Source organism: Equus przewalskii, chromosome 7 (genome assembly GCF_037783145.1).
Source record: "Equus przewalskii isolate Varuska chromosome 7, EquPr2, whole genome shotgun sequence".
Lineage (NCBI taxonomy): Eukaryota > Metazoa > Chordata > Mammalia > Perissodactyla > Equidae > Equus > Equus przewalskii.
In genome coordinates this window covers 55208358-55233731 of record NC_091837.1, presented here as the reverse complement: position 1 = coordinate 55233731, position 25374 = coordinate 55208358, and the positions used below count along the sequence as shown (strand labels likewise).

Below are 25374 nucleotides of genomic sequence, written 5' to 3'. Positions count from 1 at the left end.
TCAACTAGGTCACTACTGCATGTAACAAAAGTCCGTTGAACCTTCTCTGGGAAAATGCCTGTAAAAGAAAAGCGTTCATGAAAATAATTACATTTTATAAAACATTTAACCAGCAACTATTACAGTCCCGTGTAAAGTCCTATATTGAAGTGTAGTTTTCAAGATACTGTATTTTATAGAAGATAGAATACCTTATAAAGGTTTCATTTTCTACAAAACATAGCCTATTTAAAGATTTCACATAAATTAATGTAGAAATCTATCTAAACATCAGGCGTACTAATTATCTATTTGCTAAAATGACTTGCAGTGATTAAAAAGCTATTAGATTTCCGAATACACAGTTTCGAGTCCAGGCTTGGGTGCTTAGAAAGTGTTTCTTTAAATGTAGGGCAATATTTTCTAAGAACTGAATAACCACCTTAACAAAGCAAACTAATCTTGTATCCGTGCATTCTCTAAATTGTTTCTTCCCATTGTATCAATTCGATACCCTCAGATTAGGAGTTGTTAGGTAGCTAGATTTTGTATCGGAAGTTACTCAACCATTCAGAATACAATTTGTTTATTATCTGAAACAGGACCACTGATTACAAAATTATATCATAGGTTTGGGAGCCAAATAGTTATATCCTACAATCAAAAGGCAATTAGAGCAGATATTAATGCATCGTATTGGCCTAGAGGACTTAGTGACAAAAGTGGACATGTTCAAATTTAATTCATGCTTATACCTTTCCCATATTTGTGAACATGTTGACGTTCATTACCTTAGCTAATTACTAAGTATCTCAATTTTCTTAACTTAAAAATACAGTCAAAAATGCTTTGTTTACAGCAGCTACTTCATTCCAGCCAGCCCTAGTGGTCTGGTCTAGTGGTTAAAATTCAGCGCTCTCCCTGCCGGGCCGGGGTTCATTTCTGGTTGGGGAACCATATCACCTGTCTGTCGGTTGTCACACTGTGGTGGCTGCCTGTTGCTGTGATGCTGAAAGCTGTGCCACTGGTATTTCAAATACCAGCAGGGTCACCCACGGCAGACAGGTTTCAGCAGAGCTTCCAGACTAAGACTAGGAAGAAGGACCTGGTCACCCACTTCCAAAAACATTGGCAATGAAAACCCTGTGAATAGCAGCAGAGCAGTGTCTGATATAGCACCGGAAGGTGACAGGATGGCGCAAAAAGACCCGACAGGGTTCTGCTCCACTCTATAAAGGGTGACTAGGAGTCGGAATCTGACTCCATAGCACTAACAACAACAGCTAACTTCATACCAGGTGATGTTCTAAGCATTTCACAAACATGGCTTATTTAATGCTCATAACAGCTCTAAGGAATAGGTACCATCATTAGCCACATTTTATAGATGGAAAAACTGATACCAGAGGAGTTAAACATTTTGCCTCTGGTTGCACAGGTGGTAAGTGGTGGAGCCAAAGTCTGAGCCCAGGCAGTGTGGCTCTTGAGTCTATGTTCTCATCCACAGTATTCTGCTTCTCGCTATGAGCCTGTCTATGCTGCAGTGTAATCTGGTGATTGTCCTGAGAGTTATATGTAGACTTAAGACTTTCCCTTTGCAAAGAAACTTGTGACAGTTACATATTAATATATCCGACTTTAAAAGAAGTTAAGGAGACATATTGTTCTAGGCCTGGGGTTGGCATGTTTCTTTCTGTGAAAGGCCAAATAGTAATTATTTTTGGCATTGGGGATCACACACCATCTCTGCTGAAACTACTCCACTCTGCCCTGGCAGCACAAAAACAGCTGGGGATGATATGTAAATGAATGGACATGGCTGTGTTAGGGTAAAAAGTCATTTATAAGCACTAAAATTTCATGTTATTTGCACATGTCATGAAATATTATTCTTCTTTTGATTTTTTTCTGCCAGTTAAAGCTAAAAACTATTCTGTGTCTGGGGGCCGTGTAGAAACAGGAGGCCAGCTGGATTTGTTCTGTGAGACACAATTTGCCAACCCCCGTGCTAGTCACTTGGGATACAGCAATGAACAGAATGGATGCAAAATTTTGCCCTTATTCTAGTGGAAAGAATCCTATTGGTCTTTCTCCTTATGCTTGGAAATAATTCTACTCTAAATAATCCTACCATGCTGAGTTAGAATTTCAACTTTCCATAAGACTTAAGAATTTAAATAGGGGTCCCAGGAGGGTAAATAGTGATTAATTAAAATGGTGAATGAGTTGCTCATTTTTTCAAGCATACCAGATATAGAACAAACTACGATAGATTGGTCATTATTCAGAAGAAGGTTAAATGTCATTTCTGTGGTATTTTAATGATTTCCAGTAGGAAAGCAGAGTAGTCAGGTACATTTAACCCACTGCTTTCTGAAATTGATGCACACATGTCCAACAAACTAATCTAGGCCTATAAATGAACAGGTGAGCAATTATTTTTCTCAATTCCAACCTGTATCTCCAGCTGCTCTGATCCAAGGGCATGTGTTGTCAGGACTCCTGACTTCTGGGTGAATCAGCTGGATTGAGTGTGTCTGCAGAACCTCCTTGACTTCTCCTAAGTGAGTAAACTCTGGAGGCGCACTCGTGGTGTTACAGGTTTGGGGGAGATAAACACATAAGCCTGACCTCAGTGACTGCTCTGAATATTTGTAATGAAAACGCTTAACTCAGTGCCTGACCTCCATCCAAAACTGTTACTTCCATATGAATTGGTGTTGGTCTTTAAAGTTGATGTGAACACTTAGGTTTTGGCTCAGTTTAGTTGACAAAGCCAATGTGAAATACAAATGGAAGTGATTTTAAAAACATGATTACACAGACACAACCATTGTTTGCCCGTAATAATAGTAACTATCACTAACTGAGCACCTACCTTCATCTAGACATATTACTTACATTCTTTCTAATGCTTACAACACTTTTTCAATCTTTTTAAATATTAGAAAACTGAGGCTCAGTGGAGATATGTAATTTGTCCAATTACCTGAATAGTGTTGAGTTAGGAGCTGGTCATCCTCACCTGAAGACTACTCCCATTATGAGTGTATATTGTAGATATGCTTCTACAGAAAGCAAACTTTAGTCGACACCTCCCCTGTCTTTGTTTTACTGTACCATAGAAGTGATTGAAATGTCCTGCTTGCTCATGCTTCTTCAAACCACCCAACCAATGAAGAAGAGTGAGCCGAGTACATTAGAACACCAAAATTCTTTCCTACTAGTCTACTATACTTAATTATTAGTTTTTAGGTTAAGGGGTTAAATAACAAGGTTGCTCAGATTTGTTCCTATGATATTGAATTACTGAAAACAGAATGAGCCAATATATTTTAAATAAATCAATAAAAATAAGAACTTTCAGTTTAACATGGAAAAATGGTTGTGAAAATAAAACAAACCAAAACAAAGCCTTGAAGCTTGAATTTGAACCAAGAGGCTTTTTTCCCTAGATTTCTGTGCACTAGAGTGCTAGAGTGGTATCAGCTTTGTTTCTGTGAGGACAGTAGAAAGCTATTCATGTTGGTGACATTTACAGGTGATAAATACAACAGATAGAAGCCAGAATTCTAAAAATGCCTGTATATTTTAATAACATAAAATAAGATTACTCTAATTGGACATTTATTCTGTTCATATTTTGTTTCAAGAAAATCATTTTAACCGTTGTTGTGCCATAAATGCTTATGCCTTCTGTCATTCATTTAGAATTTCAGAAAATATATTCATTGTCATGTCCTTTCCAATAACTTCCAGGATAATTCATGATGCATGAATTACTAATGATGACTTCTTAGAAAAACACACACACACTATTATGATATGGGCAGGAGAGTGAGCTAACCAGGGGAAGGACTCTCAGTTGTACACAGATGATACAGTGAATATGTCCTTTTTACTGTAAATATCAAAAGGGTTTATATATTCACAAGTAATATTAATGAAAATAGGGTTAGAACTATTTGCATCATTAGAAGCAGAAAAGTACTAGGGAAAGCCTACAGTAGTGGGGACATGAAAATAGTGAATATTTATGATGCAAAGAGAGAAAATAAATCATAGGGACATGAAAAAAGAAGAAAAACAAACAGCAAGGAAAATGCAAGGAAATATGAGAAATTAAAGAAATTATTAAGAGAGAAATCATCTGAAAAAGAAAGGAAAAGTACTAGCAGTAGAGGAGGATGGGCAAGGACGTTCTAGAGTTTGGAGAGTAGGTATTCAAATTTGTTGGACAAATAAGTACGAAGTTAGAAGTATTTAAATCACTACATACCCCACTTATATGATTTGCAAAGTTAAAGACAGAGTCCCATTAAAAAGAAAAAAAAAGTCATCCTCAAAAGAAAAGAATAGCGTTTCTACAAGAAGAAAAGGTCAATCATGGTACCTTCACTCCTGTAATTTGATTCAGTTCAATAATTATATATTTGTAATCTGAGTTAATCAGGATGTTTTATAAAAAGCTCTTCGCTCTTGTAATAGTTAATGCAGTAGTTTCAGGAATGTCACAGTTCAAAGGGGACAACCCGTCATGCCAACACGAGGAGATGAAAATATTGTTGCATTCTTTGCAAAATCCTCTTAATTCCCAGCATCATTGGAGCTGGCAGCAGACCTGAGAAGCCAGGGGAACTTCACAACCTCAGGCAGCTTTTCTGAACCCATGACGGTGACCCTGCCACACCCACAGTGGGAACTTGGGGTAACGCATCACACTTTACCACTTACAAGAAATTCTGCTGTGGAATATTCCTAGATTTGTATTGAACATATATATATGGCACCAACCTCTGGGCTAAGTTCTGAGATACAGATGTGAACAAAAGAGACACATTTCTGAGTGACGTAGTTTACACTATAAGGAAAAAGAGTAAATTATTACACAAATTAATCAACCTGGTAATACCTGCTATAGATTAGAAAAGTGCTAAGAGAGACCGTATCACAGAGTGCTGTCACCTTGTTGGAGTGGCTGAAGAAGACTTTCTCCACAGAACAAGATTAGGGTGAGCCTTGAAAATGAGATATCCTGAGTAGTGGGTCTGGGGGAAGACAGGGTATGCTATTGTTAAAGGCACAAGCTGAGAGAAGAGTACATGCGTAAACACTAGGCAGAGAAGAGTAGGGTACCTTCTAGGAACTGAAAGAAGGTGTGTGTGACTAGCGATTATACAGGAAGCATTGTCCATATTTCAGAGGAAGTTGTAGGGCCTGCTAAGGATTATCCACTACACATCTGAATGCCACACCGGAAAAATCAGCATTTTTTTCACTTGAACTGAGAAAATAAGTGGAAACCCTACTGCGTTTGAAATCATAAATTTAATTGTGTGTCCTAGCTCCACGTTAGCTGAGTCCCACATCAGTAAAATGGCTTAATAATTCTAGTTCTACTTCCTGGGGTTTTGGTAAGGATCAGCTGAAATCATGAAAAAATTGCATAAACAGAAAATGCTATTTAAAATTAATTTATTTTTAATTTTAAAAGATACATTAAGCAAAATGTACCTAAATACATTTTCACCTATTAAGAAAACTCTTGAACAGATCTGTGATTTCACTGATAGCACAGAAATAGTCAGAGCCTTTTAAGAACATGAGAATGAAGTTGAAGGGACCCGAAGGTGAACACAAGGGCATTGGAAGGAAGGGGGAAAATTAGAATTTCTGATCACACTCAACACTTTATATTTAATTCTTCAAAGGGAAAATGATGGCCTTTTTAGGTATAAAAGGCTTCCTTCCTTTCCTAGAGGAGAGTCTCTCTTCTGTTTAATCTCATAAACTCAAGCTTAGAGGCTTCGTTTGCTACTGCTCCAGAGCCTCTCCCGTACATATGTCTGGTTCTCTGCTCCCAGTGCGCCTGCGAGCGGGTTGGAAAATTGCACCTTTGCAGGGACTCTGAACTTCCTCTGAGCTCAGCTGGGCCACCGTATGGAGGCTGGCTCACTGGAGGCTGCAGAGAAGTGAACTGAAGAATTACAGTCAGTTTCACTTCCCTGCCTTATGTGCCTTCAGGTGCCTCTGAAGACAGGCGTGGCCAGTGATATGGAGAGGAGGAGGAACAGAGAAAGCACCAATATTAGACAAGAAAGAGTCCTTGAAAACGTGGAAGCGTTGTTGAAAAATCTGGAGAGATGGATGTGTGTGCATGTCCGTGTGTGTCTCCACAGTCAAAGCGCATATTGTTGGGTTCCAGCTTTAAATTTTCTGTGCAGTGACTTCTGAGATGGGTTTTTATCCAATAAAGCTCTAGTTTGTATGGCGGGATGGGGGTGAGACAGTCAACGATTCACAGACTGGCACTGAGTGCAGAATTATTGGGTTGGGAGAGTCAATTTTTCACCAAAAAGACAATAGTCATATTTGTAAATCCGGCTTAGAACAAAGCCTCAGATCACTGTCTGGCCCTGATTTTTAGCACCTTTCAAAACCAACCACACTAGAGCATCTTGGGCAAATGGAAAGGTTTAGAAGAGGGAATGTAAAATCTGTGGGTCAGAGAGAGAAACTTTGAAGGAAAAACTTTCGTGCTTTAAGATGCACACTAAGACCTCAGCACTTTCTATCTCCTCGGCATTAACGGGGGTTCACTGATGCTGTGAGGTATCCCAGTCAATACTGGTGTATTATAGAGACAGAAGTGCGTGCCTCATAACACAGACCAAAGTGGTGAATTGGTTACTATGGCAACTGTACCACTACCACCAATGGCAATTCCTGTAATCTCCCTGTCTTAAGGTTTTCACAAGTGTCCACTCCAAAATGACATTTGTAGATAGGGACCATAAAGTAAAGCTAGGTATATATGTGTGTATATATATATATATGAATATCATATAATAAGAGGTTATGCTTATAATGCAAGTATCTTAAACAATTCTATTACATACTAATTAAGACCTAAAAGTCAGACAGATGTGGATTCAAATCCCAACTTGACCGCTTACCAGCTGGCTCCTTGGATAATTTACTTAACCTATTTTCAGACTGCTTACTTATAAAATGTACATAATGCCCACCTCATTAGGGCAATTCTGACTGCTAGAAAATTGTATGTACAACACTTAACATAGTGCCTGGCTGTGGATACTTGATAATAGATAGCTTTTCTTTTTATAAGAATAGTTCTACTTATATCTAATCTCCTTTCCCTTCACTTGGCAGTACTGCTAATTCCATACAATATGTTCCCTCTAGAGCTGGGTTCCCACAGCCTGAGTCGCAGGTGCTATTCTAATAGTGATAACGTCTCTGCTGACAGTGTCTGTTTTATCCATCTTTGAGTAAACTAGAGAGCCTAGGCCAGTCCTGGAGTCTGTTGCCTCCTCTTGATCTATCTGTGTCAGCAACTGGAAAAGAAAAACCATGATGGATTTACATTGAAAAGCTTTATTGAGATATAATTTACATGCCTTACAATTCATCCATTTAAAGTGTATAATCCAATCGTTTTTAATATATTCACAGGGTTGTGCAGCCATCACCATAATTAATTTTAGAATATTTTTACGACTCCTCCAAAAAAAACCCTATACATGTTAGTAGTCAGGGCCTAACCTCCACCCCACCCCCCAGCCTTAGGCAACCTCTAATTTACTTTCTGTCTCCTTAGATTTGCTTATTCTGGACATTTCATATGAATGGAATCATACAATGTATGATCTTTTTTGACTGGCTTCTTTCATATGGCATAATGTGTCAAAGGTCATCCATGGTGTAGCATGCAACAGTATTTCATTCCTTCGCATGGCTAAATAGTATTCTGTTGTTTCGATATATCAAATTTTCTTTATCCATCAGTCAATGGACGTTTAGTTTGTTTTCACTTTTTGCTATCATGAATAATGCTGCTATGAGCATTCATGTACAAGTTTTTGAGTGGATATATGTTTTCATTTCTCTTGGGTAGATACCTAAGAGTGGAGTTGCTGGGTCATATGGTAATTCAGTTAACGTTAAACAAATACTTAATCTTTTGAAGAACTGTCAGATTGTTTTCCAAAGCAGCTGCAGCATTTTGCATCTTCGCCAGCAGTGTATAAAGGCTCCAATTTCTCCACATCCTCAACAACACTTATTATCTGTCTTTTTTACTACAGCCGTCCTAGTGGGTGTGAAAAGCTATGTCATTATGATTTTCATTTGCCTAATGGCCAATGATGTTGAGCATCTTTTCATATGCTTATTGGCCACTTTATATATATATATATTTTTAAATATCTATTCAGATCCTTTGGCCATTTTTTTAGTTGGTTTGTCTCTTAAGCATTTTTGGTGGGGCTTCTTCTGGTTCCTAGCTCACAGCTGGGGCTACCTCCTGCCGGAACTGGGTGTTCTATTTCACAAAAATGAAAAGCAAATGCATGCAGATGTGCAGTGGAAAACTCTGTAGAGACTTTTATATGGCAGATGTCTATTAAAAATCTTGCTGTTTGATGTGGCAGAGGAAAATATCTCTGGTTGATTTTGGTGTTGTTTGTTTTCTTCTTCATATGATTATTTTGGCTTTATGTTGACTTAGGCATTATATTTCTCAAGTGATAGTCTGGCCTTAGTTTAGCAAATCTTTTATTCAGAGATAAAATATTCATTATTCAAGTTACTTACCTAAATTTTCTTAAAGGCACATAAGAAATTTTTATTCAAACTATGTTTATACAATAATTATTTTAGGGAAATGAGGTGGATTTCTTTGACTACCAAGACAGTGATGACACGTAAGAACCACTGCAGAAGAAGAAGAAATATGTTAAAGAAAACAAACCTGAAAACCAAAAGTTCTCATTTGAAAGGTGATGCATTCCGTACAGGGATCAGCAGGAAACAGCCCAGCCCAGGATTTTCAGTCATGGCTGAGATTCAGCTGAGGGCTTGGCTAGACCTATCACCAGGGCGGTTGCTGACATGGAAAAGCTAAATTCCTCGTGAGAATTACTTGTCCGGTTTCATCTGCCTTTGCTATAGTCTTTTTGCAATTTTCTTTAGGGACACGAAATATCTGCTGCTCCTGACAAGAAGTTGCTTAGTACTCTTAGCAGGTTGGTACTGTTACTTCTCTAACTGTAGCTTTGAACGTGTGGATCTGAGAGAATGTTCAGCAAATCATTTCCTAGGCTTAATGTTTATGCTTCTGGATGGAACCATTTCTATTGTGATTATGAATCTCTTTGAACAATCATATTTTTGCTTTCTGTTAAAAGATTCACATCTCTATTACGTAACAGAGAAGTCTCCAGGCCACCATGATAGATCTGAGTGCAAAGTGGAGGGAATTTTAACATGGATTTCTTTATCTGGATATTGAAAGGGACAAGGCGTTATCAAAAGTCTGTGATAACTTTATAGTTTTTGGAATGCACTACCAGCAGATCCCAAGAAAGCAGATAACTCCCCTAAATTAGTCATGTGTATGTGTGTGTGTGTGTGTGTGTGTGTGTGTTTAGAAGGCAGACATCTTTTCCCTCGGCAGAAATCTTAGTCACGTAAAGAAGGTACCTAATTCTAGGCAATCACTTCAGAACTCCTAGAAGCCCAACAAACTTCAACTGTCACTCAGACATTCTTATATTCAAAATTTGGAAAGAGAGAAAGCAGACAAAGCAAAACTGAAATAATTAAACACCACTCTAATGCACTTCAATAAATTCAAGGTTTGCAATTTTTCCAGAGTCCGGCAGCAGCAAACTACACCAGCAGCAGCGAGTGGTCTAAGTAAAAATCCTTCCAAGGAAGGGGCCCCTCTGTACAGCAAGAAGCCCCTCAAGCCTTCCACCAGTCTAGGCAAATGATAGCTCAAGTTCCAGGAAACGATAGTCTTTTTGATCTAGAAAGAATAATCTCACTTCAGAAAGACTTTTCTGGCGAATGCTTCACCTTTTTTTATGGCGAGGAAACTTTAAAGTCTCAGAGCATAAGAAACATTTAAAATTTCTGAAAACACAAAGACATTCACGTCTGTAGCTTTATAGATGCTAGTTAGGGTCTACCAGGAAAGCTTATGCAAATCGGTTCTCTGTTAGCTGTATCTGTTCTGATCCCTCCTAGTTGCCCTTCCTGTGTTGCAACATTGTTATCTGTTATCGTTTAACGCATATATAAGGTAGCCTGGCATCAAACAGAGGAGGAGATAATGAGCCTGCCTCCTCATCGTCCAAGTGCTCCATACCTGTAATTGGTAGGCTGCTATGGAGTAGAGCTGTCATGTGGTGAAATTAGGAAGATTTAGGAAGATCCTTTCTCAAGGCAGTCATGCAAATTTGACCAGAGAAGGCTCCTTCTCAAGTGTCAGTTCCCAAAACTAGTGTGAAACTCACTGGTATCTTTCAGCCCTACGTTCCTGTTGGCCGGACAGTTCCGGTAAGGAGGGCTATATTAGTCAGCTTGGGCTGCCATAACAGAATAACATAGACTGGGTGGCTTAAACAGAAATTCATTTTCTCACAGTTCTGGAGGCTGGAAGTCCAAGTTCAAGGTGCCAGCAGGGTTGGTTTCTGGTGAGGCCTCTCTTCCTGGCTTGCAGACAGCTGCCTTCTCAATGTGTCCTCAAATGGCCTTTCCTCTGTGTGCAGGAGCAGAGGGGGTGACGGTAGAAAGAGGGAGACCTGGTGTCTCTGCCTCTTCTTATGAGGACACCAGTCCTATGAGATTAAGGCCCACCCTTATGGCCTCATCTAACCTTAATTACCTTCTTAAAAGCCCTATCTCAAAATACAGTCACACTGGGCTTGGGGCGTCAACATATGAATTTTGGGAGGATGCAATTCAGTCCACAACAAGGGCCAAGAATAGGACACAGGGAGTTAGAAAACAAGTTAGGGAAACTAACTGAAATGTTACTTTTCAACTAGATATATACAAGCAAAGTTATATAAGCAATTAAGCAATTATCCAAGTCAGTGATATATTAATAGCTCTTCCAGTAATGCAAAGCTAGAAGAGGGGAAAAAAAATTGCAGGTCCTCTTTTCTCAACACTAGAAAAATCTTGTCTAAACCAGCAGTTCTCTTAAGAAACAGCCATTGAGTTTTTAAATAAAATATATCTTCTCAAGCTCTACCCTAGAGATTCTAAATATATTGATCTGGAATGTGCACCCAGAAACATACATATTTAGCAACATCCAAGGCAGTTGTTTGTTTTTAAATTTTTTTTTAAGATTTTATTTTTCCTTCTCCCCAAAGACCCCGGGTACATAGTTGTATATATTGTTAGTTGTGGGTCCTTCTAGTTGTGGCATGTGGGATGCCACCTCAGCATGCCTTGACGAGCAGTGCTGGGTTTGCACCCAGGATCCAAACCTGCGACATCCTGGGCTGCCAAAGTAGGGCCCACGAACTTAACCACTTGGCCACGGGGCCGGCCCCTCCCAGCCAGTTTTTGCTACCAGGGGTTTTTGGATCACACTTTGAAAATCACAGGATTAAATAAATAATTGCTTCTGTTTTCCAATTTGCTACATATCTGTAGAAGATGGCAGAAGATACTGATCGTAATTTATTGAAAGATAAGTTTGGGGAAAATTTGTTGCAAAATTAAAAGAAATCTGAGTAATTGACATGAGAAAAAGGGAACTGGGTCATTGGGAAAGTTATTGTAATTATCAGACTCTAAGGGATTTATTCCCAGATGATAAAATGTGGGTACCTACTGCACTAGAGAATTTTCAGAATAATTCAAGCCACATTGTCGAATGTGGTAAACTTGCGCAGAATAATTTGTTTCTGCTTGTTGAAAGATGATGATGGAAAAGGATATTATCATGGTCTGGCTGTCAGGTGGGTCTCAGAGGCTTCTGTGAATGCCGTTTTTGAAGGAAATACTGGAGGGTCTTCTAGACCCTACGGAGCCCTGGAGCTGGGGTTTTCTTTAGCCCTTAGCCCCTCCAGGGTTGGTGAAGCAGCAAAGAACAGAAAGAACTGGCTTCCCATGGGGAGAGAGAGGAAAAAGGGAGGAGGATAAGAGATTCCCATTTCACCCACAGCAGCAGGGTGCCCCTAAGCTGGATCCCACAAGCCACACCTCATTGTCTCCACAGCACACACCCCAGGCTGTCCTCAGACCCTCGCTGCTTATCTACCCCAAAATAAGTGTAACCTTCTTCATTTATCTTAACCCCAGGCTGATTTCATAGAATTAGTCTTCCCCTAAAAATAAATTCTGGGCCAGAATCAGCTGAAACTCCCTTTTCTTGAATATGGACACCTCTCTGTTGCCATGAATATTCCAGGAGAAGCCTGAAGTAATATATTCGGTTACTAACTAACTTTTCTCCCTGTCTCCCTGCATGGCCACTCCTGCAGTGACTCTCCAACTGGAAACAGCCTGCTTGGCAGGAGGCTGACTCCAGTTGCTCAGAACAAGCTTCCTACTTTCCCCACAAGAAATCTTTCCCTGGAGTTAGAGTAATGGATACAATCAAGTTCTAGGTCATGAGGTGGGATCTGGCATGGCCCCCCCTCAGCATCATCCTGAATGGCTGCGCTTCTTGCTTTGAAATGTGATTTTGTTAAAATATTCATTTTTTCTCTTATGTCCTAGACTCCCAGAGACAAGTCGTTATACATTATATCCTGAACTTGAATTTTCACCATCATTCTATGGTTTTGTGTCTTTCTGTACTTTTTCCTGTGCAGCAGGTACTAAAGTTTCCTCAGGTCAGGAAGTCACTCTTATCTCTTCAAAAAGCTGGCCAGATGGGAGCGAGAGAGTCAGAGAGAGCTCGAGGAGTCTCAATAATGAGATTGGTTCTCAAGAGGCAGCACAGTGTAATAATTGGGCTTTATTAGGAGTTTAAATGCAGGCATTACTTATGAGTTCATCAGTAGCGTGAGAGTGATGCTTTATCTCCTTTGTCACTAAGCTACACAGAGCTGGAATGGCTCCTTTGTGACAGGCTGCATAGTACGACTTCTCTCTTGAACAGGGAGAAGAGCTTTCTCCTATCACACAAACACTGGTTGTCCCCACCAGCTTGTTCGGTAACAAGCATCTGTGCTGGTGAGCGAGGAGACTCTGCATTCCACTTGCAGGCGGGAAGATTAGTCTAAGAGGTGATATTTGCCATGCAACCTCCTCACAGGGATGTGGGGAGGATTAATGAGATGCTATTTCCATTGCAATTTATGCTCTTCAGAAGAAAGGCACTAAGTACTAGGTATTAGAATTAGGGATTATATAGGTAATCAAGCAAAGAAGATATTCAACTGCTCCTAGTTACTAAAGGAAGCTTTAATCTGGGAGGTGGGGAAGACGGGGAGAAATGCAGTGAATATAAACTTGGCTGGAAGCCATTGTTCCTCGTGTGAAGCAAAGGACCAAGAATGGAGTGTGAAGTGTTATGTAAAATATGAAGATAGAACCATTCTAATGCTTGAGGCTTATAATCTAAACTTTGGGGAGGCCTGCATTTCGTGGGTTCAGATGAAGACCTTAAGGCTTTTTTGTCATGTCTGCCTCTGCCATTATTAACTGGTCTGCAGGTTTGACGCTCAGAAGAACATGGCAAAAGCATAAGCAAACTACCCCATGGAGGACATAGCAACATTCTGGAATTAGCGCATGTCAGGGAACAATTGTGGAAGACCCTGGTGTGCTACAAAGGCTGGGTGAGGAGTGAAGGGGTGGGAAGGAGGTTAATTGCAATTGCAATGTACAAAGCCACAGCCAATAAAGATGTTGATCTTCTCATGGTCAAGCAGATAAGAAGTGGCAGAGCTGGAATGTAACTAGGTTTCCAGAGGTTCAGATTTTAAAATCCTGGTTTCTTCCATTTATTATAGTGTGTCCTCAACTATGGTTTACCTACCGCTGGTAGAATGTGAGACAATTTCAGATGGTACACAAGAAACCATTTTTAAATTTATTTTAATAGGTAGGTATTACCATATTTTAACATGTATAGAAATAAAACACAATTAACCCATGAAACCCATGACTCATAAATATAATTGCTTAGAACAATGACTCTCAATCCTGATTGTACATTAGAATCACACAGAAAGCTTGAAAAAACCTTCCAATGCTGGATCTCACCCCAGATCATTAAAGCAGAATCTCTGAGAGGTGCCCCCTCCTAGATATTTTATAAAAGCTCTTCTAGGTGATTCTAAAGAGCAGCCAGCATTTGGAAACACTACGATAGCCAGGGATTAAGTATTTTTTTAAGAGCAGATTTAAATAAAATTCTAAGTAAGTAATATCATAGAATGTAGATATGGCAAATATCATGAAGGTGCTATATTGTGCTAATAACTGAAAGCTGGTAAACTTCCCTCTATAGTGGGTAGCTCCCATTCTATGAGACAACCCCAATCCTAAAGAACAAAGAAAAACAGAGATATCTAATAAAAATGATGAATGTGGTGGTGTGACAACAGCAAGACTGATTATTTGGTCATGCTCAAGGCTCAAGTAAGGAAAAAGACAGGGGTTTGGGGCAGTGCCGAGTAAAGGTAGCAGGTTAGATTTGGAGGTTAGTCAATAAGACTGTCCATCCCCAATATATTACCCACTGACTCTTCCACCTTGTAGGTCAGAAAGATGGCTTTTCATCTTTCCCTTTTGCCTTCTGATGTCCCCACCAGCACACTCACTGATTGGACCTTAAAACAGATGAGGAACAGAAAGGATGATGAAGTACCTATAGTGACCTGTTCCTGGATAGTGGGGTGACCAGTGATTTTGACTCTTTTCACCCATTTGTTTTTTTATTCATCATTTCTTCATTCAAGCAAGAAGATTTATCAAGCACCTACTATAAACTAAGTCCCTTTTTGCTTTTAAATATGGTCAGAATTTTTCTCAGTGAGCACGTATTGTCTTTATGATATGACCAAACAGATCTTAAAATTACTTCCAGTTTAGAAAAACTAAATAATGTATCTGACTGACCATTCTCCAGTCACCACACAACCAGACTCATGGTGGGAGAAGGAGGGGAGGCTTCAGCGTCCAAAGATGGGAAGCTAAGCCCTTTTCAGCCACACCTGAGAATCAGAGGGTTATGTGAGAAAGCCCTGGAGACATTTCCTTTGTGAAATGAAAGAAATAAAAGCCATCCCAGGCACTAGAAGAGGTGCCCAAGCCCTGCTTCCTCTATTCTTTCATCTGTTAAATGGGGATAATGACACTTTGCCTTTTACCTACCTCAGAGAGGAATTACCAGGTCTATTTAAAGGCTCTTCCCATGAAAGCTGCTGTGTAATTACCAGGAACAGCTATGATAAAGAAACCTAAATACAACAACAAATCAGCTGGAACAAATTCTCCAGGGAGTTTACCTCTCTGGAAAAATCTAAGACAAGGATAGCAGCTCTCCTCTGGGACTTTTGGGTACCATTCCAGCTGGAAGTTTAGGGAAAACTAGCTGATTTTTGAAGTCTCCTCCTGACCAATCACTCGGGATCTCCCTCCGCCTACTCCCCCACCTCCCCCACCCCACCCACTGTGGTCTAAGCAGTTTCCAGCTGAAATTCCTCTCTTTTTTCAGATCTTAGCTCAGAAACTCTTTTATCCCTGAAAAGAATCTCGAGCAGGGCATTTACCTACGAGGGAGAAAAAGAGAGAGAAAGAGACACAGAGAGAAGTGGGAGGTTATAGCGTGGGGAAAATGTGCACTTTATAGATGATAGGTAACGGGGAATTCATTTATAGTTTTCAAAAAGAGGTTTGGAGTAATTGATTATTAATGTCAGGCTTTGCTGAAATTCATTTGACGAAGTATGTAGGGTAGATAAGATGGGAGCAGGAGTGCAGAAAGCAAGGACAGCACCACTATGACAACTCAAGAGAGAGTCACCCCAGCTGAATTGGGCTAATGGCAGTTTGGTTGGAATGCAGGGGATAGATTGAAGAAAGATTACAGTTCTAGAATCTACAGGACTTAGCAAAACATTGAATAAAGCGAGAAAGTGAGAGAAGAGTCAAGATTACCATAAAATTTGGTGACTCGAATATCATAAGCTTTGGTGATTTCCTTAAACAGAGGGAGACGGCAGCCAAGAGAGTGAGTAGGTTGAATTTATGAATGAGATCTAGGTCAATACCATTATAGGAAGCCCAATGGTTTTACATTTTTGTGAAACTTGCTTATGCAGTAAATATTCTGGCTATTTGTAAACAGTGCAACCTATGGTGTATGAAAGGCTTCTAAGCAATAAAAGAAAATGTCAAAATTCCAAAGATTGATTTTCAAATGAGTGATTTATAAGGTTAATAATTATGCATAATAATAGTAGCTATCATTTATTGATTAATTACTATGAGGACCACATAGATATTTTCCATATACAACTCAGATGTCAGCTGGTGGCTTCCCAGATCTGGTAATGTCTGGTAAAATTGTTACAGACCCCTCAAATCCCATGGCCTATGGAAATCCAAAACCCATCCTTGTTTTTGTGAATCCCTGGGAGCTTGCCTCTTCCTGGCTTTTCCTGCCTCCCAGATCACTACCATACATCGCCGCTGTACCACCAGATATGAAATTCCCCATTGACTAACTGCTTGTATAAAATACTAACCCATCGTAGGTTTAGTAAAGTCCACTGAAATTGGAAAGTCATGGGAAAGAGTCATAACTCCTTCCAATCTTCTCCAGCCTCTCCCTACTGGATTATGTTGGGAGCATCAATTTTTGTCTCCCTTCACTATGCAGAGACATTCATCTTTCAAGGCCTCAGCAGTAAAAAATATCTTTCATTTGTTGGAAGGACTGTCTCTCAAAGGTTTTGTTTACAAGTAGCATCTGTTGATTTTTCCATTACACTTAGATGACTTCATTTAACTCTCACAACAATCCAACTTCACAAACGAGACAACTGAGGCTTGAAGAGGTTGAATACCAGTGAAGTGCTAGAGAATTTAAATCCAGGTCTGGCTGACTCTTAAATTAAAATTAACTCGGCCTTTGGAGGATGAGATAGTGATCATCTACCCCTGTTTACTTGCCACTTCAAAACTGCTAGGTTTTTCGATCAAATCTTCAAATTCCAAAAAAAGACCATAGACACCTAAAGACCATATATGGAGAATTACAGACTAAAAATCCCAGTGATGTACTATCATTTCAGAGAGAATGAGTTAGGATAATTAAAATATCTAAACAATGGAAATACAACTCTATTACTTTTAAGTAATAAAACTTGGATGGGGAGATAGACCACTGGCCCATCAAACCTGCCAAAGGAATAGCTAATACTGATGGTGCCGGTGATGAGGAGAGAGAGGAAGAGGATGATAGTTAGGATTTACTTAGCACTGTTATAAATGCTTTACATATATTATTTCTTTTAATCCTGAAAATTAAAAAAAAACTATGCCTTAGGACTGTTGCTATCCTTATTTTAGAAATAAGGTTGAAGAGGGTACAGAGGCTAGTCCAAGGTCACTCATCTCAGAAAAGCTGAAGCCAGGTGTCCCACCCTAGTTGCAAGGCTTACACCCTTAACAGCCAGGCTGTCCTGTTTCAAGAACCATGATGTTTTCGATAGACATCCCCACTAGGATGGAAGTAAGCACCATGAAGAGCAAGGAATTAATTCCTCTTGTTTCCACCATTGTCTCTAGTGTTTAGAACAGTAGGAACATGGTAGAAACTCAATAATTGCTAAGTAATAAATGAATTGAAACAAAGTGTCTAAATCAGTAGAGGATATAAAAACATTAAAAAATAGTCATGCGTTGATGTTTAAAATATTTAACTGGAAGAAATGTAAGATAGGGAAACCTGGCTTGAAAACACTTGGTTTAAAAAAATCTATATTTGTAGTCAGGCGGAAGCTGAACAGGAACCCACCGCTGCACTGTGACTGCTAAAAGACTAGTGTAATTTTAGAAAGCCTTAAAAAATAGGATATGTCATTTCACATGTCACATTTATTACATTGTGTACAATTATGACCTTCACATTTTTAAAAGGGACCATGATAGTCTAGAGATACTCAAAGGAGGCGAATAGGATATTAAGGAAAAAGAAAGCTTTTTCAGATAGCAATGGGGATTTTCAACATAGAAAAGAGAAGACATATGGCAGCTCTCTTTCTATATTTGCAGCACTGCCATGACACAGAGGTGGACACTCGCTCTTTTTCTCTAGAAGACTTAGGTAGATTTTCAGCTCAGCATAAGGAGAAAAAATATATCTAGCACAGCTGTCCAATAACTTCCTACAAAAGAGTGGATTTGGAAAACTAAGGTCCATTTCATTATAAAGTTTCAAATTTATAAGAATAATTAGTTATGAGAAAAACTATTTAAAGGATTTCTACATTATACGGAGAACCTGACCAAATCAGTGGCCTCAAACCTGGCTGTGTGTTCAAATCAAGTGGATGACTGTGAAACATTGTTGATTTGTAAGGCCTCATGCCAGCCTCATACCATTGAATCATAGTCTCTGGGAGTTGGGACCTGAGAATCTATATCGAGAATGTAAATGTTATAATCCCCTCAGTGAGCCTGGTGACTTGCCAGGCTTTCAAATTGCTGAACCAGATTACTTCCAAGTTCTCTTCTAACTCTCTGATTTAGAGATTCTGAGATCACTTGGGGAATATATTCTTTAATGAATAAGTGAGAATTATTAGTAATTTGTAAAATGAATTTAGTCTAAATGTCCATAGGTAACTTTAAAACCAGCTGACTTCTGGGACTGGTTAAAACTCCTCCTGCAATCTACTTAATGAATACTATTTTCCATGTATCATGGGAAGGAGAACTTTACCTGGCCTGCTTCCCAATTATTGAAGTTCCAAATCACTGAAATATAAATAAATGAGACTTTACCGTCCTTAGAACACCAGTATGATGAAAAATTTGTTTACACCAGGAGGTTTTAGGTCATCCTTCAATCATTCATCCTTGGAACCAAAGTATGTATGTGCGCGAGCACACACGCAAACACACGCACGCGCGCACACACACGCACGAATGTGACACATGGTAAATGTTGGGCAATTACTGAGATGGAACAAAGGAGATCTTCAAATTCTATCGCCTTTTTAACCTTATATTTTCTGTGCAAGAATCTAGGAACTCAAATCAAAGGCATCCAAATAATATTATTAATCACGACATACCCAGCTCTTTGTTTAAATTTCTCTAGGTCTTTATCTTTTAAGTACATTACTGAGGTCTAGCTGGTGCTAAGAGGAGGAGTAAAAAGGAGTATTTTTTAAATATTAACAGATTTGAAGAGAACCTATTAATTTTGGCTAAATTGGTTCCCTACGTAAAGATCTTCTAAAAAAAGTATACCATGATGCCATATGAAGGAACTCTAATTATTGCAATAGGGCTACATTTGCAGATTTTGCCTAATCTAAAGTGAAACCTGTGAGGCTCTGCTGGAATTACTTAAAAAAGAATAATTGAAACCCCCTTCAGCAAGTTAATTCAGATTCTCCTACTTTACTTTTCTAGTTCACAAGGTATGTTGTTTTATGGTGTTTTCAAGTTGAAGTTCACACACATCAAAATAAATAGCATGATAATCAGAGGTTTCAATATCCAATACACATTCATTATTGTCTGTCATTATTGTCATTGTCGCTATTATAATTGTGCCTTTTACAAAGAATGGAAGCTTTTCTGCAGAAATTATTCACGTGTATTACTTTCTAGGACTAATTGAATAGTTGACATTGCATTTATTTCAAAGTAAAATATGTGATGGTTTTCCTCATTTGTTTTATTCTTAAGAAATAAGAAATGTAGAGTAGTCTCTATTTTGTCCCTTTCTTTGGATCCAGAAAGGTTCACAATTTTCTGTAATGTCCAAATGTATATTTTCTTATAACAAGGCTCAAAAGACAGCCAATCGAATTCAAGTGATAATTTTCTAAGAACATATAATTATAAGATAACAACTGGGTAGTGAAGTCCTCTTAACCAGCTTGTGTTTATGCATATGAACTCAACAAGAATCTCAGTGAGAAATATTACTTTTCTTTTTTAACTATTTAATCAGATTTGGCATGTTTGAAATAAAGCGCACCTTGTATTGTCAACATCTAAAGATTGATTAATAATAATTTGCCTTAGAGTTTATATAAAGCTTTTCACTTCGTTATTTTATATAATCCTCCTGACGACCCTTTGAAGAGGCAGGTCAGATATTGTTATTTTATTTAACGATGAGAAAACATAGGCTCCAAGAAGCCAAGTAATTTATACAAAAATCACTCTACTGGTAGCAAAACTAGCCCCAGAATGCAGGTCATCTGGGTCTTAAGCAGAAGTTATGGTAAAATAAACATTTAAAAAATAAATTTTAATTTAAAAAAGATCGTGGGCCTGGTAGTGTTAGAAGGCCTATGCCTGAACACTATTTCTGCCACTTTGACTCTGGGAACTTTCTAAGCTCTCTGTAAAGATACAGCTATACCTACAACATAAGGCTGTTTTGAATGTCGGTGGAGAAAATGGTGAGAAAACTACTCAAAGGTGTTTTATTGTTTTATGTGTTCTTTCTTCTGTACTATGCTCCTTCTCACATGCTTTACCCTGTTTTTGGTTTCTATGTGATTCACCTTCACAAGGTAAAATTTTACATTATTTAGAATCAAATAATATTAATTCTGGGTTTGAAAATTGAGTAACACAGGCTTTAGAAACAAAATACTCCAAGGAAAATGCCATAACAAATTGAAAGAATGATAATAAATCTAACAATGCAAAAGATTTAGAATGTGTCTTCACTCACTGAGAAGGCCATACATAATGCACTCAAAGCACCGCTCCTTCACAGCAAACACGCAGCCAAGGAGGGTAGGTGGAATTTCCCTTACTTCCTTGTAATTCTTCATTACACTCCCTGAGGAAGCCTGCAGGGGTTAGAAATTTATCTTAGTTTATGTGGAGTCTTTCATTGCTGCTATGCTAGCTGGTCCTTCGAATCATGTCGTTGTTGGCAGGGGTGGAAGTTGTTACCATTTGCCAACTGTTCAGTGGCTTATGTATTGGTGGTCTCAGTCCAGTTCTTAGAGGACAGATGGCAAGGACTGGCTCTTCCAGCAGAGAGGACAAAGACTCTGGATCCTCTCCTCATCTGCAGAGATGGCCCATCTAAATCGATGCTGAAAATCACCAGTGGAGTTGGTCCAGGGAAACTGGATTTATCAATGAAACAACCTTACAAAGATATTTGAGCCATGCATTTATCTCCCTTTGTCATTCATAAAACAATTTCAAAAGCAGTACATTTATTTATATATTAAAACAGAGATTTAATTATGTTACTTTGGTCACACCATCACTTCAACAAGTCCTTTCCTCTATGTCTAACTGGTAGGTATTTTTCCATCTGCCGCACCCACAGTCTGGCAGCAGGTAGAGGTGTCATATCATGACAGCCACCGAATGGTGATGTCCAGCTGAACAGTCTGTCTACACATGGTAACTGACACAACCTAAAAAGAATACATGCTCTTATCTTGATTTATCTATACTCACACAGTGGTTGATTACCTAGACTAAAACTACAGTAATAAAATGGTCTTATGTCAGTTCCGTAGCCATGCATTTAGGAGATTATATGGCACATGAATTATCTATGTATCATTTCAAAATAAAAGAGAGTTATTACTACCCTGAGTTTCCTTAACCCCTCTCAACAAACCACACCAGTCACTGAAATCCTCAAAGTATGGAGCTCTTTGCTATTATATTCTGGTTTTGTTTCTCAACTACTGGTCTGTGAGGGATATGGGTACCAAAGTTCTTTAAATTCAAAGTTGGGTTTTTTTCTTTGTGGTAAAATTGATATGGCAAGCTAATATTACATTAGGCATTTTTCTATAAGTATGAACTCCCCTATCCATGAGTCCCTAATAGGAGTTTCTCCAGAAGGCGTTTTTCCTACTGAGGCATATACAATGCATTCAATGGCACCAGAGTTTCATTAAAGGAATTCTCTTGTTTCCTTCCTTCACACGGAAATGTCATTAACTGTGTTAAGTTAACTCTCCGAATGTTAGGTTCTTAACCAACAAACAGTGCTTCTCCACAAGGGCATACTTCGCCAAGCGTCCTTGCATCAGAACGACAGGCTGAATATGTAATAATCGATTCAGAGGCACACTGTGGGTTGTGATCGTATTTAAGAGGAACCCTTTTGTATTTATTGACTTTTTCCTTCAATCATGGTTGTTCCGTTTCTTCTACCACCACCTTCAGCCTTTCAGGTAAATGAAAAGTTCAATTATATGTAAAGCAACCGTTAAATCAGCAGGCCCCTTGCGGGGGTCTGGGCCTCCCCTCCCTGCTCCAATCGCAAGTGTGCTCAATCCATTACTGTTCCTGAGGATGTACATCCATCGGGTCGAGTGTGCCGGCCAGGGTGCATCTTATAGCTTTTACTGCATATGAGACGTTGCAGGCCTGTTCTCAGGAACTGCCGGGCAGACTGGGAATCACAGTCACGGTTAATAGCAGTGAATTGCCAGCTCTTGATGGGTGGGTAGTCACTCCTTTCAGTGGTTGCCCCCTGGGGGAGAAGGTAGAAAAACAGAGGGAGGGAATTAGAGTGACTTTGCACAGTTGAGCAGGTTCATGCCGCTGGATCAGTGGCAAGCATTGGCAGGGCTCCACTCTGGGGAGGCTCAAAACAACCTCACAGTCTCATTTTTACCAATTGGTGCTGCTGTGTCGCCAGTGGTGCCCGGGGGTTGAGGGAGAGGTAGGAGGGGGAGCTGAGAATGGGATGAAGGCAGAAGTCTCAGCTAAATTAAACAAACAAAAAGTTGTGTTCATACGGGTTAACCCACTCCAGTTAGCCCCGTGCTACTAATTGTACCAAACTGGTATTTGAAGTTCCCTGGGTGATTAAAGAGTTGGCTCACAAACTCTCTGCATAACCTTAATTTTTTCAAGGTTCTTTGAGTGGAGAATGGCTTATAATAATGATTTTGACTAATACGATTTTTGACATGCAACTTTAATGCTTAACCTTAGTACAACTCCAGAGCATTTCATGTGTACTCAGCTGTAAAGAGTGATGATTTAAAGGGATAATATAAGAAAAAGGTCGTTCTAGAATGAACCTCTAACAAATTGCATAAAGGGAGCTTATTATTCCATGAGTACAGAGAGATGCCGCTCTTCTGATCATTTTTCTGCTTGGTTCAAAAAAATTGTTGAGACATGAATGGGAGAGGAAACAGGAAAAAATGAAATAGAAATCTGCAAGCAAGGAACATTCTTTTGATGGTTATGATTTCGTTGCCACTAAAAAGGCTCTACAATAATGTGGTTATTCATCTCCTCTTTTGTTTTGGGTGAAGAATTCGCTCTAACAAGAAAATGCTGTTATTGGTTGGAGGGTTGCCTCCTGGGCCCGACCGGCTCCCCAGCAATTTGGTTCAGTACTACGACGATGAAAAGAAGACATGGAAAATACTCACAAGTGAGTGCCCTTCTTTATTTATTTACCCACCTATTTATTTCAGGTTAGAGCTGTCTTGATGAATTCGAAAACGTGGTTAATCAAATTAGACATTTTATTGATTTGTTACCCTTTGGAGTTCTGTTTATGTATCACAGGCGAGTTGGAGTAAAAGACTAAATTAACATTGCAGAGGTGGCCAATTTGGTAGCCGAAGAAGCCTAAATTAAAACTGGCCTAAAATCACTGTACGAGTTTGCATTTCTGTGTGTGCTATGCTGGCGGGGGAGGGCAACCGAGATCTTCCCAAAGAAATTCTTCAGTTATCTTTTGCTCATTGAAAAGTGGAAGGTTGGTTAATCGCACTAGCGAATTTTTTCACATCAGAATGTTTGCTTAGTTCATTGTCTCTGTAACTAACCCTCGTTTTGCTTTTTAGGCATTTTTGCTTTAATCTTTAGTCTGTGGACATGGATCTTAGAGAAGCGCTTCCTCCCATTGCTCCACAGTTTGGATGGACAGATATAGCCATGCCTATCCCAGCCGCATTAAACTGTGCTTGCCAACTTGCCCCCAGGATTCTCCTCCTCCCCTTCTGAAAGGGTGATTGTGTTTTACAGCAAACCTCTTGCCTTGGGCGCTGAGATTTGGAACTTATTGTTATATCGGTTATGATCCCCAATCTGACTCAGTCATGGAATCAAAAATCATCGTTTCTTGAGTGCAGCAGGCTGCCTGCGCCAGTCCCCTCGTGGGCACATTGGCTGCACTGGTCAATAAAACTAAATTTTAACTGTCAAAATTGCCCAGAGCTGTATAGATAAAATAATAAATGAGCAATTTTGATCCATAAATCAAAGCCATACATTTAAAACTGGCAAAAGTGAAAGTTAGATTTTCTTATTGCATGTGTCTTTTAAGCAGTTAGATATTTTATGAGATTTAAAAAAAAAAATAAAAAAAATTTCCTTCCTTCTTACTAAAAGCCCTTTAAAATAATAGAAACAGCACAACACTTTGCCCATAAGAGCAGAAGAGGAGCAAAGACATGTGAGGTGGTGCTTGAAATAATACGTTCGGAGCTGGCTTACCCCAGCGAAACCTGCAGTAGCATTGTCCAGGAACTGCAACGAGAAAGCTCCCTGGACACCTATACACCACGGCGGGAGTGAAGAAGTGGTGGAATAGTAGCAGTGAGATTAAGGAGGAGGAAGAAAGAAAAATAAGTTAGAGATGCCTTAAAAATGATTTTTATTCTCTTTTTGACAAAAAATACCATTAAGAGTGGTTTAAATATCTGAATGAGTAACCAAGCTGTATTTTAAAGATTCATCAGAAACTAACGCTAAAATAAAACCAAAGAATCAATTTTCTGACAATCAATAGAGAAAGCTTACACAGAATGAGACCCAGATACTAGGAGGAAGAGAGAAGAAAAAAGAGAGACAAAAGATTCTTGAAGAGAGAGAACAGAGACACAGAGGCAAAAGGAGAGGGAGATAGTAGACCCAAGTAATAAATTATATTCGTTCACAAATCAGTCTGTTTTCCCAAAAACACCAGGTAAGTTTTGAAGCCCTTCATTAAAGGCAAAAATATTAATTAAAGCATTGTGAACAATACCTAAGAAAAGTCTTATGTTCATTTTAAAGCTTGTTCAGAGACAGGGTGATAATCCAATTTATTGTCTAAACTGGGACACTATAGAGCATGAAATAGAGATCTATTAATCTTGCTGGGACAACACGTGTAGACTGGAACATATGATCACCCTACTCAAATGTTTCACGTTGCCTGATTTAACCCTTTACTTAGAAGGATGTAGTAAGAAAGCATGAACTTGAATCAGTCAGACCTGGTTTCAAACCCACGTCTATGACCTTGGGCAAGTCATATAAATGTCCTGAGTCATGGTTTCTTTGGCAGCATCACTCGAGTGTTTTTAAAATAAAATTGGTATTTATAAATCATCTAGCACATAGCATGAACTCAGTCAATTGCAGGTA

The 25374-nt window shown here is 39.1% G+C and overlaps 1 protein-coding gene across 1 annotated transcript in view; it reads left to right on the top strand.

The window, feature by feature from the left end:
- The window catches only part of KLHL14 (kelch like family member 14), a 93982-nt gene that overhangs the window by 4554 nt on the left and 64054 nt on the right, over positions 1 to 25374 (top strand). The window contains exon 2 of the mRNA XM_070627544.1: positions 23268 to 23389. Within this exon, the coding sequence (XP_070483645.1) occupies positions 23268 to 23389 (122 nt within the window). The remainder of the gene's footprint in view (positions 1 to 23267; positions 23390 to 25374) is intronic.